This window comes from Nannospalax galili, unplaced genomic scaffold (assembly GCF_000622305.1).
Source record: "Nannospalax galili isolate Female #2095 unplaced genomic scaffold, S.galili_v1.0 scaffold39, whole genome shotgun sequence".
Classification (NCBI taxonomy): domain Eukaryota; kingdom Metazoa; phylum Chordata; class Mammalia; order Rodentia; family Spalacidae; genus Nannospalax; species Nannospalax galili.
This window is the reverse complement of record NW_008346683.1, coordinates 6,969,558-6,983,867: the sequence shown is the minus strand read 5'-3', so window position 1 is coordinate 6,983,867 and position 14,310 is coordinate 6,969,558. Positions and strand designations below refer to the sequence as shown.

At 47.9% G+C, this 14,310-nt stretch overlaps 1 protein-coding gene across 2 annotated transcripts in view; it reads left to right on the top strand.

Moving 5' to 3' along the window:
* Positions 1–13,493, top strand: part of Chst11 (carbohydrate sulfotransferase 11) — a 248,114-nt gene extending 234,621 nt beyond the window's left edge. For both annotated transcript variants that reach the window (XM_029568338.1, XM_008843143.3), the window contains exon 3: positions 8,581–13,493. In XM_029568338.1, coding sequence (XP_029424198.1) covers positions 8,581–9,435 — 855 coding nt within the window. In that variant the 3' untranslated portion in view covers positions 9,436–13,493. The remainder of the gene's footprint in view (positions 1–8,580) is intronic.
* Positions 13,494–14,310: the final 817 nt, after the last annotated feature.

The following is a 14,310-nucleotide window of genomic DNA, read 5'->3' as shown; positions in this document are numbered from 1 at the left end:
AGCATTTCACTACAGCTTTAACATATTCAGTAACACACTCCAGAGCAAGAGCACATCTCTTTCACAAGTGGCTGCAAGTTTCTAGGTTCACAGTTGAATTAATACAGTTATACAGTATTGAACTCAGCATAAGCCAAGTTTTTTTAATGATTTGTTTTTAACTCACAAGAGCCTGTGAGGTGTGTACCATCATAAACTCCCATTTCATTAGTGAGGAAACTGAGGCTGGGAAGGTGGAGATGACTGACACCATGAAAGGTTAGAGTTCATGTCCAGATGTGCCTACTTCAGCCCAGAGTCTGATCTGGACTTGCAAACCCTCAGCCACCCCAGGCAGAGCAACCTTTGCCCTGAAAAGCAAATCCCTTTGGGGAATGTTCATGGTATCAGGGAGATAGCGATATTCTATAAAAAATTATATCCTGGCCGGGCATGATGGTGCAAGCCTTTAATCCCAGCACTCGGGAGGCAGAGGCAGGTGGATCTCTGTGAGTTCAAGGCCAGCCTGGTCTGCATAGTGAGTTCCAGGACAGCTGGGGCTACAGAGAGACCCTGTTTCAAAAAGACAAAAAAAAATTATATCCTGAAATGGGTCCTTTTCATCTCATATATTAGCCCAACTAGAGTCACTGTCCTTTAAAACAAAAAATGCCAGCCCCCAGTTCTTGCTCACTCATTTTAATGAGTTCCCAAATGAGGCCAGGCCAGGAGGGCCTCGCCCATGTTCCTGTTCTGGATAAGAAAGTAGGCCACTTCCTCCTGCCAGGCTTCAGAATTTGCAGCAATCATGACTCCACAGGTTTCAGAGTGATGTCCTCCCAGTTAGAACTGAAGAGACAGCTCAGTGGGTAAAATGCTTGAGGACCTGAGTTCAACCCCCAGAACCCACATTAAGGAAAAAAAAAAAAAACAGGCATGATATACACATTTGAAATCCCAGCCCTGGGATTCACAGACAGATGGATCCCTAGAGCTCGCTGGTCAGACAATCTAATGAGTTCCCAGCCAGTAAGAGACCCTGTCTCAAAAAGATGTGAACAGTGCCTGAGGAATGACACCCAAGCTTCTCCTCAGGCCTCCACAAGTCAACAGGCATGCACGCACACACACACACACACACACACACACACACACACACATGCATATACACATCACACAAATGAACATACATGGAGGTGTTCCCCTTGAGCAATAAATAGCAGGGAGAGTATTTTTCCTCACCGTACAGTGACATTTTAGCAAAGCATAGATGACAGGGTTGGAGAGATGGCGCAGGGTTAAGAGCACAGCTGCTCTTGCAGAGGATCCAGGTTCATTCCCCAGCACCCACATGTCAGCTCACAACCATCCGTAACTCCACTTCCAGGGGATCCTACACCCTCTTCTGACCTCCACAGGCATTGTTAGACACCAGTCACTTACACACATACAGGCAAAACATTCATACACATAAAATAAAGATAAATTAATTAAAACATTTAAAAACAAAACATAGCACAGGCCCCTAGCTGGCCCACCCCAGGCTCTGTCTGAGACCTATCCTGTACCACCAGGCAGGTTACCTGTTAGATGGAATGAGAAAATTCCCTCTCTCTGCTGCTTCCTGGGAGTAGGTGGCTGAGCCCCCAACTCTGAGCCTCAATTCTGCCTTCCATCCTAAAAGTCAGAGGTTGGGAGTAGATGGTCACAAGGAGTTTTCCAACTCTACACCTCTGGGTATAGTGATACGTCAGTCTTTGGTGGCTCTCTCAATCCATAGTTCTAATCTTTATGTCGCCAGACAGTTGCTCTTTAGGTCTTTAATTTGTTCAACAGCTGTCAATCCAAGTGCTATCATTATATCAGTCCAAGTGCTATTATATCTGTCAGTCTTTCTGTTGGTGAGATACCGGACTGCTGTGAGACAGGCATTTGCTGCAGTTGACAGATGTGTTTGGTGTTCCCTGTAGAACCCACTCCAGGAGAGGTGATGCTCAATCAGCAATTCTCCAGATGGCACAAACCACTAGCTAGTCTGGTGGCATCGCCACAGAGCAGCCATCAAAAGCAGGTGCCTAGGCCCCTCAGACCACATAGTAGACTCCCAGGGTAGAGTCCGGAGTCCACAGTTACCAAATAACCAAGGTTGTTAGTTTGAAATGGCCTTGTGGTTCTCTGGCTCTACTGCCAGCCCCTTCCCAGACAGTCCTCCACAACAGTTTTAACCACAGAAAGAATTTCTACTTCCTGGGTGCTCACTGTATGCCAAGCATGGGGCCACGTGCTCTCCTCTAAGCCCTTGGTCCTTAAAACAACACTGAGAAATGCAGTTATTGTTCCCATTTTACAGATGGGAAACTGAAGCCTGAGGGGGTCAAGACACTCAGGTAAAATGTTAAGTAGAATATGCTGTTGAGTCTAGGTAGAGAGACAGGAAGGAAACTGGCAAAGTCAATGGGTTCAAGGAATGAGAGGCCAGGAGGCCCTCCTAGGCCACCCTGCCTTTCTGCCTCCTTAAGAGTATCACTGGGAGCCCAACTCTGTGCAGGAAGCTGCCAGCCTCTTGGCTGGGAGAGGGGGCTCTCCTCCCTTCCTCCCGTTGGCAGTAACTTCCCAGACCCCTCAAGCAGCAGTCTCCAGGTGCAGGGCCCGTCTGCCCCCTCTGACTTCAGATTTCCCAGGGAACCAGCCTCCTCCACAGTGTCAGAGCCCTGTCTCTGTCTGCTTGTTGTCCCTGTTCCAGGCCACCATTCATGGGTATCCAGTTCAGCTTGGCAGCAGCCCCATCCCTATTCCTTCGCCCCTCTACATCCAGCCCAGGCCTCCGGAAGCCCAAGCAGTAGGTCTGAGATGTAAATAAGGCCGGTCCAGCTGCACCTGGCTGCCTGGAAAGGAGCCCCAGTGTATAGAGTCCCGTGCAGAGCCCTTCCGGGAGGCCCATGATATCTTCACCCTGCGGCATGACTTAACCACTACTCCTGCTTCCAATGGGTAGAAAGCATTAGGTCCTCCCTCACCCAGTGGTAGGAAGTGTTTGGGCCTCTCCGCATCCAAGGCCCCCTCATCAAAGGCTGTTGCAGCCACCCAAAGCCCATTTCTCCCCAGGCCCAAAGCCCCAGCTGCTAATGTTCTCATGCAGCTGCAGATTCTGGCCCCAAACCTCAAGAGACGATGGGGCAGGGACACGTGCAGCGTCTGCAGCCACCAAGGACCTGTACAGTCTCTGCATCCCCATTTCATTCACTCGTGTGCATGTATCCATTCATTCATTCATGTGTGTATCCATTCACTCATGTGTGCATGCTTTGATGCATGTATGCATTCATTCATTCACATGTGCATATATGCATTCACTCTTGTGTAAGCATTCATTAATTCATGCATGCATACATTCATTCAACAAAACTTTGAGCGTCTGCTGTGTGCTAGGCATTGGAAATACAATAGTAGGCAAAAGAGTGGAAGCTGCCCGCCCGCTGGGAGCTAGCAGAGGAGGGAGAGATAAACAGAGTGAGGAGGGGCCAGGCGAGAGCTAAGGCCTCAGAGCTGTCTCTTAATCATGCTCATTGCAAGTTTTCTGATTGCACTCAGGATGCCTACAACCTGGCTGTTTCCATGTGGCTTTTCTTTTACAGTGGTACCCAGAGTCCTTTAACTGAGTAGCTGGACTGGGGACAACAGGGGATCCAAGGGGGCACCTCCTTACCAGCTGGGAAGGACACCAGCTGGTGACTCACAGACAATCCTAGTCTCTGCATGAGACTTGCCCAGGATCACAGCTGGGTTCCAGCTTGGTCAAGTCCTCTGCCTTAGTACGTAGCTGCTGGCTCTGGGACCTCTGAAGCCATGGTTTCCATCTTGGCAGACCTCTGAAGCCATGATTCCCTAGGAGAGCTGGCAAAGTCAGAACAATTACATCAGACTTCTGGGTCAGAGGTAGGACCTGGACTTCAGGGATGTTACAATTCGCCATACCCATGAGCTGCCTGGGTTGAGCCCCTAGTGGTTGCCCTGAAGGTGGTTAACTCCGAGGTATGTCTGCAGACCTCAGGAGCCACACAAGTCAGTATCTCAAAGCAGTTTTCCAGGAAAAACCCAGCCCTGTGCCTAGCTCCCTGATGTTGAGCTAGCCTCTTCTTCCTCTATGCCTACCTCTATGCCTTCCTCTATACCTACCTACTGTGAGGCTCAGCAGTGGCTTGTATGCAGTAGGTGCTCAATAAATGCAGCTAGTAGACCTGTGTGCTTGTGTTTTCCTAGGGCTCTGGTTTCTTCAACTCTTCCTCATGATGAGCCTGTTTTGTGCTAGTTTAGGAATGGCCACACTGGATGAAAATGTTATAGAACAGAACAAATCCATCTGCCTGACGCTCCTTCCCTCCTCAAATCCTGAGACAGCAGAGACAGGGTAACAGCAGTACCACAAAAATGTGAAGGGGTTGTATTTGGATGCCTGTTCTTCCCCCGCCTCTGTGTGTATGTGTGTGTGTGTGTGTGTGTGTGTGTGTGTGTGTGTGTGTGTGTGTAAACGTGTTAATGGGGGTGGGTGCATGTGTATACCAAAGGACAGCCTCAGCTGCTGCTCCCCAAGCACTGGCCACCTTTTTTTTTGTTTTTAGACAAGGTCTGTCACTGGCCTGGAACTGACCAAAGAGGCTAGGGTAGCTAACCAGCCAACCCCAGGGATCCTCTTGTATCTGTCTCCCCAGTGATGGGATTACAAGCATGTACCACCATGACAGGATTTTTTTAAGTGGGTGCCAGGGATCAAACTCAGCAGCTGAGCCATCGCCCCAGCCCTGTGTTCAGATTTTTTCAGTTGAAAAACTGAGGCTGGACCCAAGCTCACAGTTATGAAAAGCAGTTCTGGTTGCAAGTCACTGGAAGCTTCCAGGTTTACCTCTTTGTCTGGGTTTCAGTTTCCCTGTGTCTCCCTGACCACAGGCAGTGAGGTGGGTGCTGCATGCTTCCATGTGGTCCTTACATCCAAGGAGGCTGCAGACCTCATAGGAGGTACTGTGGAAGGCAGCTGGCTCTTCCTCCTTTTAAGATGAAATGTAAAACTTTAAAGACGTCTTCAAACAATCCCTAAGTTAGGTCATTACACTAATTATAGTTGCCTTTTCTAAATGTCCACATTAAAAATAGACATCAAATCCAGCATGCCGGATGCAACCCAGAGCCAGGAGCTGTGTTCAGGACATCCTAGGCTCTGCCCTCCTCTTTCCTAATCTATACTTTGTGGAGGTCACAAGGAAATGCACTGAGCTGTGGCCCATTGGGGAGAGACTCAGCACCAGACAGGGAACCTGGGTTATGTGTTCTGTCATTAACAATGGCTGTGAATTGATAAAAGATGTTAAAATACAGTTGTACTCACATAGCACAGAGCTGTGGTTATCAAAGTGTGGTCCCTGGACCAGAACAGCCACAGCAGCACTTGATGTTAAGTTGAATTATCTCCCCTGCCCCAATTCATGTGAGATCATCAATCCCTGAGATCTATAAGATGTGACTAATTGGAGAGAGAGTCTTTAGAGAGATTAAGCAAAAATAAGGAAGTGTGGATGGGATGCTGGTCCAGGGGTGCCGTCCCAGAGAGAGGACCACTGGGATGAGACAGAGAGAGACTGCTTGGAGTCAAGGAATGAGGCCTTCAGGGGACACTGCTCTGTGGCATCCCATTTCAGTTTTGTATTGCACACATGTCCTCTGTGATGCTCTCTTCAAATCCTTTTGAGAAAGGAAAAAGGAAAGAGACGGGGAGAGAGAAGAGTCATCTCCCAGCTGAGATCACTGTCAGCGTCAGTGCTTCCTCAAACTGATAAAACTTGGTTAGAAACAAGCAGTGTTCTCCTTCAGTGTCAAGGAACAAACTGCCAGGGCTATAGTTTCTTTGCCCCCTGTCTTCTGATGTCCCCAAAGCTGTCTCTAGGGTATCCAAGGTCCCTTAGATAGCTCCCAGACTATGTGCAGGGAACGTGTTATTTGCTAAGTGGTTATGACAGTTATTAATCTCCTCAGAGCCCTGGTTGGGGATGAGACTGTCATCCTATTGATGGGGGAACATAGAAGTGACATTACCAGGTTTGCAAATTTTTAAGTTAGAAACCACAATTCCTGGCTAGAAGGGGTGGTTCACACTTTTAATTCCAGCACTCAGGACGCAGAGGCAGGCGGATCTCTGTGAGTTCAAGGCCAGCCTGATCTACATAGCGAGTCCAGGCCAGCCGGGGCTACAGGGAGACCCTGTCTTAAAAAGACAAAAAGAAAAGAAAAGGAATCACAATTCCTAACACACCATTGTCCTATGTGTGGGTGTCAAGCCTATGATCCACAAACTCCCACCCTATTGTGATAGTCAAGAAAAGAATTCCTCCCTTCCCCAAATTGTTCAGGGCTCCTCTAAATCAAGGTTTCTTAAACCAGACTACAAGGAGTCCACAGATAGAATTTCTGGGGATTTAGAGTTCTGTGTAAGAACACTGTCACCTTCATGTCTTTATTTTGGTCATAGCTTCTGAAAAAAAGTTAAGCCTTTCTAGATAAATCATTGAGAGAGAGAGAGAGAGAGAGAGAGAGAGAGAGAGAGAGAGAGACCCTAGTCCCACTGTATTGTATGACATCAGAGTGGTCCCTGCCCATCAATGGCCTCGGGGACACTGTGACACTCCATCTCATCATCGTGAGCTGGTTAAAATGAGTAGAGGAAGAAAACACAGAAGTGATGAGCTTATACCAGTGAAGATCAAATGAGGTTTCTGGGGTCTGAGTCTATAGTACTGCATACCCTAGGCTGAACAGGACAGTACTGGACATTAAAGGTGCCCAACTCCCCACACTCAGCTGCTTTAAGTAACCACCTTTCTACACAAGGCAGGCAAGGCTCACTGAAATCAGAGTTCCTGTCTTTGCCCCAGTGCATGTGACCTGTGCACATTTTGAGGTAAATTGTACAGGTTGTGATTCAGCACTGGAGGTACAGGGCCAGCTTCATGGGTCCCACCTGAGCCCAGGGCTCCACTGACGTGTCTGTCCAGGTGGATGGGATATCCTACCAACTCTGAATTCTCAGGACTCTAGGCCACCCATCATCTGGCCCAAGGAGCCAATGGCTCTGGGTTGTGAATCACCTATGACTCTAGATATTGAGAAAACAAATAGACTTGCTTGTGTGCTGAAGAACAACTCAAGAGCCTTTGGTGTTCAGAGGAGAGGATGTCCTTCCACTGGGAGGCAGGACAATGTGTTGGGCCTTTAAGGGTGATCAAGTTTGTATCTGTAGAGATGGAGAGTCCAACAGGGACCAGCCACAGAATGCTGGGGCAAAAGGAAAGGGTAAACAGCCCCTCAGTTGATAATGGCTGAGATGTAGGAATGAGGCTGGGAAAACACCTGGTACATGGATGTCAAAAGAGGAGCGTATGAATGGGGACCTGTCCTTGGGCAGGGAGGAAGCCAGGACACTTCATCACCTGCTACCCAACACATAGCCAACACATAGTCCCAGCCCCCTAGTTTCTCCAGACCCTCAAGTCCAGGTGACAACTAATTCCTTTCCTATTTCTTTCTTTCTTTCTTTCTTTCTTTTTTTTTTTTCGTCTTTTTGAGACAGGGTCTCCCTGTAGCCCCAGCTGTCCTGGAACTCACGATGTAGACCAGGGTGTTTTTGATCTTTTTGAGACAGGGTCTCCCTGTAGCCCCAGCTGTCCTGGAACTCACGATGTAGACCAGGGTGGCCTTGAACTCACAGAGATCCGCCTGCTTCTGCCTCCTGAGTGCTGGGATTAAAGGTGTGCGCCACCAAGCCCGGCTCTATTTCTTTTTTTTTTTTAAAGGACCACATTGTACAAGCCAGAGGGGTAGATTATGGCACCAAGTCAACAAATTGGGTCTCACCACTCCACAGAGATCTCTGAACCTGTAGATGTTAGAGACCAGAGTAGAATAGATGTTCCTCTCCCTGATAGACTGAGAGGATGGGTTAGGCTGGGGATAAATAACTGTTCTGGCTTCATTTCTGTGGTGGTGATGAAATACCTTGACCAAAGCAACTTAAGGAAGGAAAAGGGTTTATTTGGCGTACAGTTCCAGATTCTGGTCCATCACTGAGGGGAAATCAAGGCAAGATCTTAAAACATCACATCGACAGTCAAGAGCAGAGAGAGGGTAAATGCATCCTTGCTTTGCCAACTTTCTTCACTCTTCTATGGTTCAGGGCCCACCTAGGGACTGGTGCCACCCACAATGGACTGGGCCTTCCTACAGCAGTTACCAACGAAGACAATCCCCACCCCAGACATGCCCACAGGCCAGCCTGATGTACATAAATCCTCATTAAGACTCTCACTTAAAATGACCAGCGCAGCAGCTGTGGTGAGAACTTTTGCACTCAGAATTGAGCACAAGCCTCCCCTCTCACCTCTACAGAGGCCACCAGAGCCTCCTACACTGAGCAATTATGTCTCACCTCACCATGCTGAGTTGCTTGCTTTGTACCTCACAGAGTCCATTTGAGGGGATGGATCAGTGATCCACTTGTAGCCTAGTGTGAATGTTCTAGATAAGCACTGAGTTCTTCTTCTTCTGTCCCCTCTGCAGTTGGAGCTGTCCAACACTGCCGTCCTGCACCAGATGAGACGGGACCAGGTGACAGACACATGTAGAGCCAACAGCGCCATGAGCCGCAAGCGCAGGGTACTAACCCCCAACGACCTAAAGCACTTGGTGGTGGACGAGGATCATGAGCTCATCTACTGCTATGTGCCCAAGGTGGCATGCACCAACTGGAAGAGGCTGATGATGGTCCTGACTGGGAGGGGCAAGTACAGTGACCCCATGGAGATCCCAGCCAACGAGGCCCACGTATCCGCCAACCTGAAGACCCTCAACCAGTACAGCATCCCGGAGATCAACCACCGCTTGAAAAGCTACATGAAGTTCCTGTTTGTCCGGGAGCCCTTTGAGAGGCTGGTGTCAGCCTACCGCAACAAGTTCACACAGAAGTACAATACCTCCTTCCACAAGCGCTACGGCACCAAGATCATCAAACGCCAGCGCAAGAACGCCACACAGGAGGCCCTGCGCAAGGGCGATGATGTCAAGTTCGAGGAGTTCGTGGCCTACCTCATCGACCCCCACACCCAGCGGGAGGAGCCCTTTAATGAGCACTGGCAGACCGTCTATTCGCTCTGCCACCCCTGCCACATCCGCTATGACCTCGTGGGCAAGTACGAGACACTGGAGGAGGACTCCAATTATGTGTTGCAGCTGGCCGGTGTGAGCAGCTACCTAAAGTTCCCCACCTATGCAAAGTCGACCAGAACTACCGACGAAATGACCACGGAATTCTTCCAGAACATCAGCTCAGAGCACCAGACGCAGCTGTACGAAGTCTACAAACTGGATTTTTTAATGTTCAATTACTCAGTGCCAAACTACCTGAAGTTGGAATAAAAGGGGGTGGGGGTGGGGGGACAGGGGAGAGGGAGAGAATCCTGTTTTTTAATTTAAGATTTTTATTTGTCAAAAGAATTCTATGGATATTGGGTTATTTTGTAAATTAATATGTCTTTGGGGGAGATGCTGCGAGCGGCATGGTGAGCGTATTTAAATCCTTCAGGGGAAGGACAGCTGTCTTTGCAGGGGAGTGGGGTGGATGGTCCCTGTTTTTAGAAGTGGGTACTCCAACACTGTCTCAAAGGTGTCCTTGTGTTATGGTGAATTCACGAACTGTGTGTTCCATAAAGTCTAATGAATCTTATTTATAGTTATTTAAAGTGGTCTCTGTATAGGTTTCTTTTTTGTGGCAGCAGAATTGTAATGTCTTTCCAGAAGAAATCTACAGTCTGTGCTTTACTACAGCTCATTTAGGGGCATGATCTTCTTTCTAACCTCTTCCGGAATCCTATGGTGATGGCTGCTGGAATGTATATGGATGCCACCATTCAAGAAACTCAAGCTAGAAATAAATAAAGTGCCCTTGCACTTAGAAACAGAGTGGGACTAGTTCCAAACTAACTGCCGACCCTTGCACTAAAGAAATGTGATTTTTTTTAACCCATGGGTAGAGCTGATGATATCAATTTCTGTTCACCAAAATCAGCAATTTGATAGACTAGGGGTTTGTGGACATTTTTAACTGGCAGTGCCAGGTGTTAGTGAAGGCCGAGTAGCTGTTGTTACTTTATATTCAATAGATATTTATTGAGCATCTACTACATTCTAGGCCCAAATGCAGGCCCAGTGGGTACAGCATCAAGTGAACCTAGTAGCCTTGGCCCTCACGAAGCTTTATGTGAACACAGAGCATCCAGCTCGACAGTGTCCAGAACCCCACAGTCCTACACAGGTTCTGGACTATTACTACCCAGAAGGTCTGTGACCCCAACAAATACACATTTTTCTACAGCTCCGATTTTAAAATCACACACTTGGATCAGGCTACTTAACTTGTTGAGTGACCCAAGTTCATTGCCTGTCATAAGATACAGCAGAAATATTTCAGATCGTGTGTGCCTGCTGTAGTTTATTGGTAGTGACTGCCTGTAAGCCCAGAAAGGATTCTTCAGGCACATCATGGAGGAGTACTGGGACTGATTAGTGATGTCTGCCATGGGTGAGGGAAGGGGAACATTTCTCAAGTGCCTCCTACTGACATTTCCAGTTCACATCCCCATATAAAAGTGTCTTCCCCTGCCCACCACCCAAAAGACTGCAGTGCATGCAATTGGAGATTGCAAGGCCTGGCGTGAAGGTCAGAGGTAGACCCCTGGTACCCATATACACATGCACACAATCCCACATGCATGGACAGAGCAACCTTCCAGGGCTCTTAACTCGCTGTCTCCTGTTCCTTGCTGATGAACACCAAAACCCACTTCTCATTTCTGGCTATTTCTGATGCTTCTCAGTTGAAGTTTGAGCCACATCCCCCTTAGAACCCATGACCAAGTCGGCAAAAGATGCTGTACATAATGATAATAGTTCTAATGACAGGGGAGGGGTGGGGCCTGTTTTGCTTTTTGTTTAGTTTTTGATGCAGTATAGAGGGAAAGGGTGAGAATATTCTAAAAAGAAAACCAAAATGCATAATTTATTCCACAGAAACTATTAAAAGGGTATTGTCAGCTCGCAGCAAGCCCCAAGAGCAACAGCTGCAACGTCTCACCAAGGAAATGATTTTGTTCAATGTGAGGGAAATGTGAGCCAGCGAGGCTGGCTGCAGCTATTTATAAAATGTGGGTACCTTTCTTCTAAGCCTTCACCCCATACCTTTGATGGATAGATTTATGTCATGTGTTTGACCAAAAAGAGTGACAGGCCGTGGCCATTCCTGGAGTAGAGGGGGGGATCTGTCCTCAGAAAGCTAGCCTCTGCTAATGAAGTTTGTGTGTCACTAATATATGCTCCACAGAGCCCAAACTCCCTGGATATCAGTTTGGAGAGATTTGTGGCACATATTGTTAGGAAACAGAGTTAGGTCAGGTTCCTACAGGACTTTTCAGGGCCTTGAATGGTCTGCCTTGTGAGTCCACCAGAATGTAGCACTTCCTGGGCTGCACGACCAGGGTACCCTGATCATGCCTCAGCTGGTATTACACACAATAGCTTTTGAGGAAGGTGATCTAGCATGCCTAAGGTCTGCAAAGATAAAAACTGCCTCCACAGATCCCTCCACAAACAAATTAGCAAAAACAGGACAGCCCATAGCGTCCGTCTGGTTTATAGCAACCAAGGTACTTTGCAAAATGAATTAGCTTTTACCTATCTGTGATGATTCTATCCTGGATACTGCCCGAGACAGCAATCCTCAGCCTTCCCAAGCATGGGGGAGGAGGGAGAAGAGGGCTCAAGATGGAGGGTGGGGGTGGCAGAAGGCCACAAAATGGCCCCTACTCCTAACCTTAAAGGTTGTTCAATGGGGGTAAACGCCCTTGTAGTAAGTGCTTCTCCACTCTTCATCCATTTGGAGTCACTCATCATGTGCTTTGGGGATTGGTTTAAATGGAAATTCATGTTGATTCCACGTTCTGCATTGCTGTCTGTCTTTTCTTCATGGTATAGGCTTGCTCGGTGCTGCATCCAGATGGTAGTTCATCCGTTTCTCACTCTAAAGTGAGAAAGATTGTCCTTCAGGGAACGATGCGCCAATGTGCGTCTGAAATGAGGGACTCTTTCTCCTCCTGATCTGTTTTGTGTTCACATTTTATTTTCTGATGATGATTTTTTTAAAATATATTGTTTCAACTATTTTGTAGAATGTAGAAAGTATTCTGTGTCTTTGGCTAAAGAAATCTATTGGTAAAGTGTATCTGGAAATGGAAAGTGGTTTTTAAAGGAAAATGTTGGAAAGCTTTCTCCTGCATGCCTGGCACTTAGCTGGAGGAACGGAGCAGCAGGCATCCAGCTCCTGGCTGCAGTTCAAAGATGCAGCTGCATTCAGGACCAGGTACAGTCAGGCAGAATAAGGCCATTTCCATTTAGCCTACCCCTTTGGATGGAAGAGTCTAGAATACAGGCTTCAAGGTTCACCACCTGTAGCTTCTCCAGCCCACACCTACCCTGTGTCCACCCCAGCTGGTCTGGGCAGCGGCAACCTGCTGTCGGGACACACAGTTCCCTCCGCCTGGTCACAGCAGCCTGGTCAGTGACTGGCAGCCACAAGAGAACCGCAGGAGCCGTGAACTTCCCTCAGGCCAGTCCTCCTGGGCACACAGGTCTAGTCCACGTTCCAAGAGAGTTGCAGGGCCGTGTGTAAGGCCCTACACACTGAGCTGGTGAGATCATGATTGCCAAAGCCCATGTTGTTTCAACATGACAAAACCCACCAGGACTTTGCTTGCTTCCTCAGGCAGCCTCTGCTTCCTCTGCCCAGTCCTGCCCTACACACACACATACACACACACACACACACACACACACACACACACAGGAGACATACATATACACAGAAACCACACATATATACACACACAGACACATGAACACACAATAAGACACAAACAGAAATACACATACCATACATGCATACATGTGTACACAAGTCCCACCCTGTGTGCTTCTGGTATCTGACTCTCATACTGGCCCACCCCTTTGTCAGCAGGACTGACTCCATGACTCCCCGAGGTTCCCCCACTACAGCCAACCAGACCCTCTGAATAGGCAACAGAACCTTCTAGAATTAGCTGGGCCCTTGGCTCTTTGCAGATGAATTTCATCTACTGTCTATGTCAGGTACAGAAGGCTATCTGTATTCTCTTCTGAGCATGCTCAGTGTAGCATATGGACATGGAATTTAACATCTTTGCCAAGTGTGGTTTTTTTACATATTTGTATGCAGTTGAGGGCCTGTTGTAGAAATCTCTCCCTGTATCTTACTACACTGTTGAAGAAAGCTGAATTCCACGTTGCCAACAAACGTGTGAAATGTTCATGAACCTTCCTCCAGGAAAAGCCATTCAAGCCTGATTATTTTTCTAAGTAACTTCAATTAAATTGAAGAAAAACCTGAAGCTGCTTTCTGTGTATGATCTGTTCATAGCTCGTTAACAAAAGGCTTTGGAGTTGGATGGACTGCACCCCTCAGCCCTTGGCGGGGGGCTCCCTCGTGTGTATGGCAGGAAGACACAGGACCCTGCCAGCCACTCAACCATGGTGAAACCCACCATGTTTTGAGGGTGAATGGAAGCTTTTCTTCATTCTGCATTTTTCTAGGAAGTCTTTGTACACTGGTGCATTGAACCTGCTGTGGTGGAGTGGCACCATCACTATGTGAAAACAAAGTAGAGGCCCCGGGGGCTGTCAGTGGTGGCAGAGGCAGTATGCAAACCCAGGCTGCTATGTCCTCAAACCTGCGCTCTGGGTGCTGAACTAGCCCCGCTCTGAGCAACTGCTCCTTCCTACCGTGAGGAAGCCTCGGCCTGGCTCCAAGGTAGCCCTTTCCGATGTTTCACATTACTTCCTTCAGCTCCATGGATGGTGTCTTCGTTACTTTTATTGTTGCTGTGACAAAATAACTGGCAAAAGCCATTTAGGGAAGGAAGGTTTGTTTCGGGTCACAGTTTTAGAAAGTACAGTTCATCATGATGGGGAAGGCTGGTCACATGACATCCACAATCAGGAAGCTAAGAGAGACGAATGCTGGTGCTCAGCAGGCTTTCTCCTCTTCATTATAGGACTCCAGTGGTGGAATGATGTACCCCACATTTAGCATGGACTTATCATCTCAATTAGCCCAATCTAAAAACTCCCTCAGAGGTCTGTTTCCATGGTGATTCTAAATCCCATCATTTGACAATCAACATTAACCATCATAGGGGCTGGAGAGAT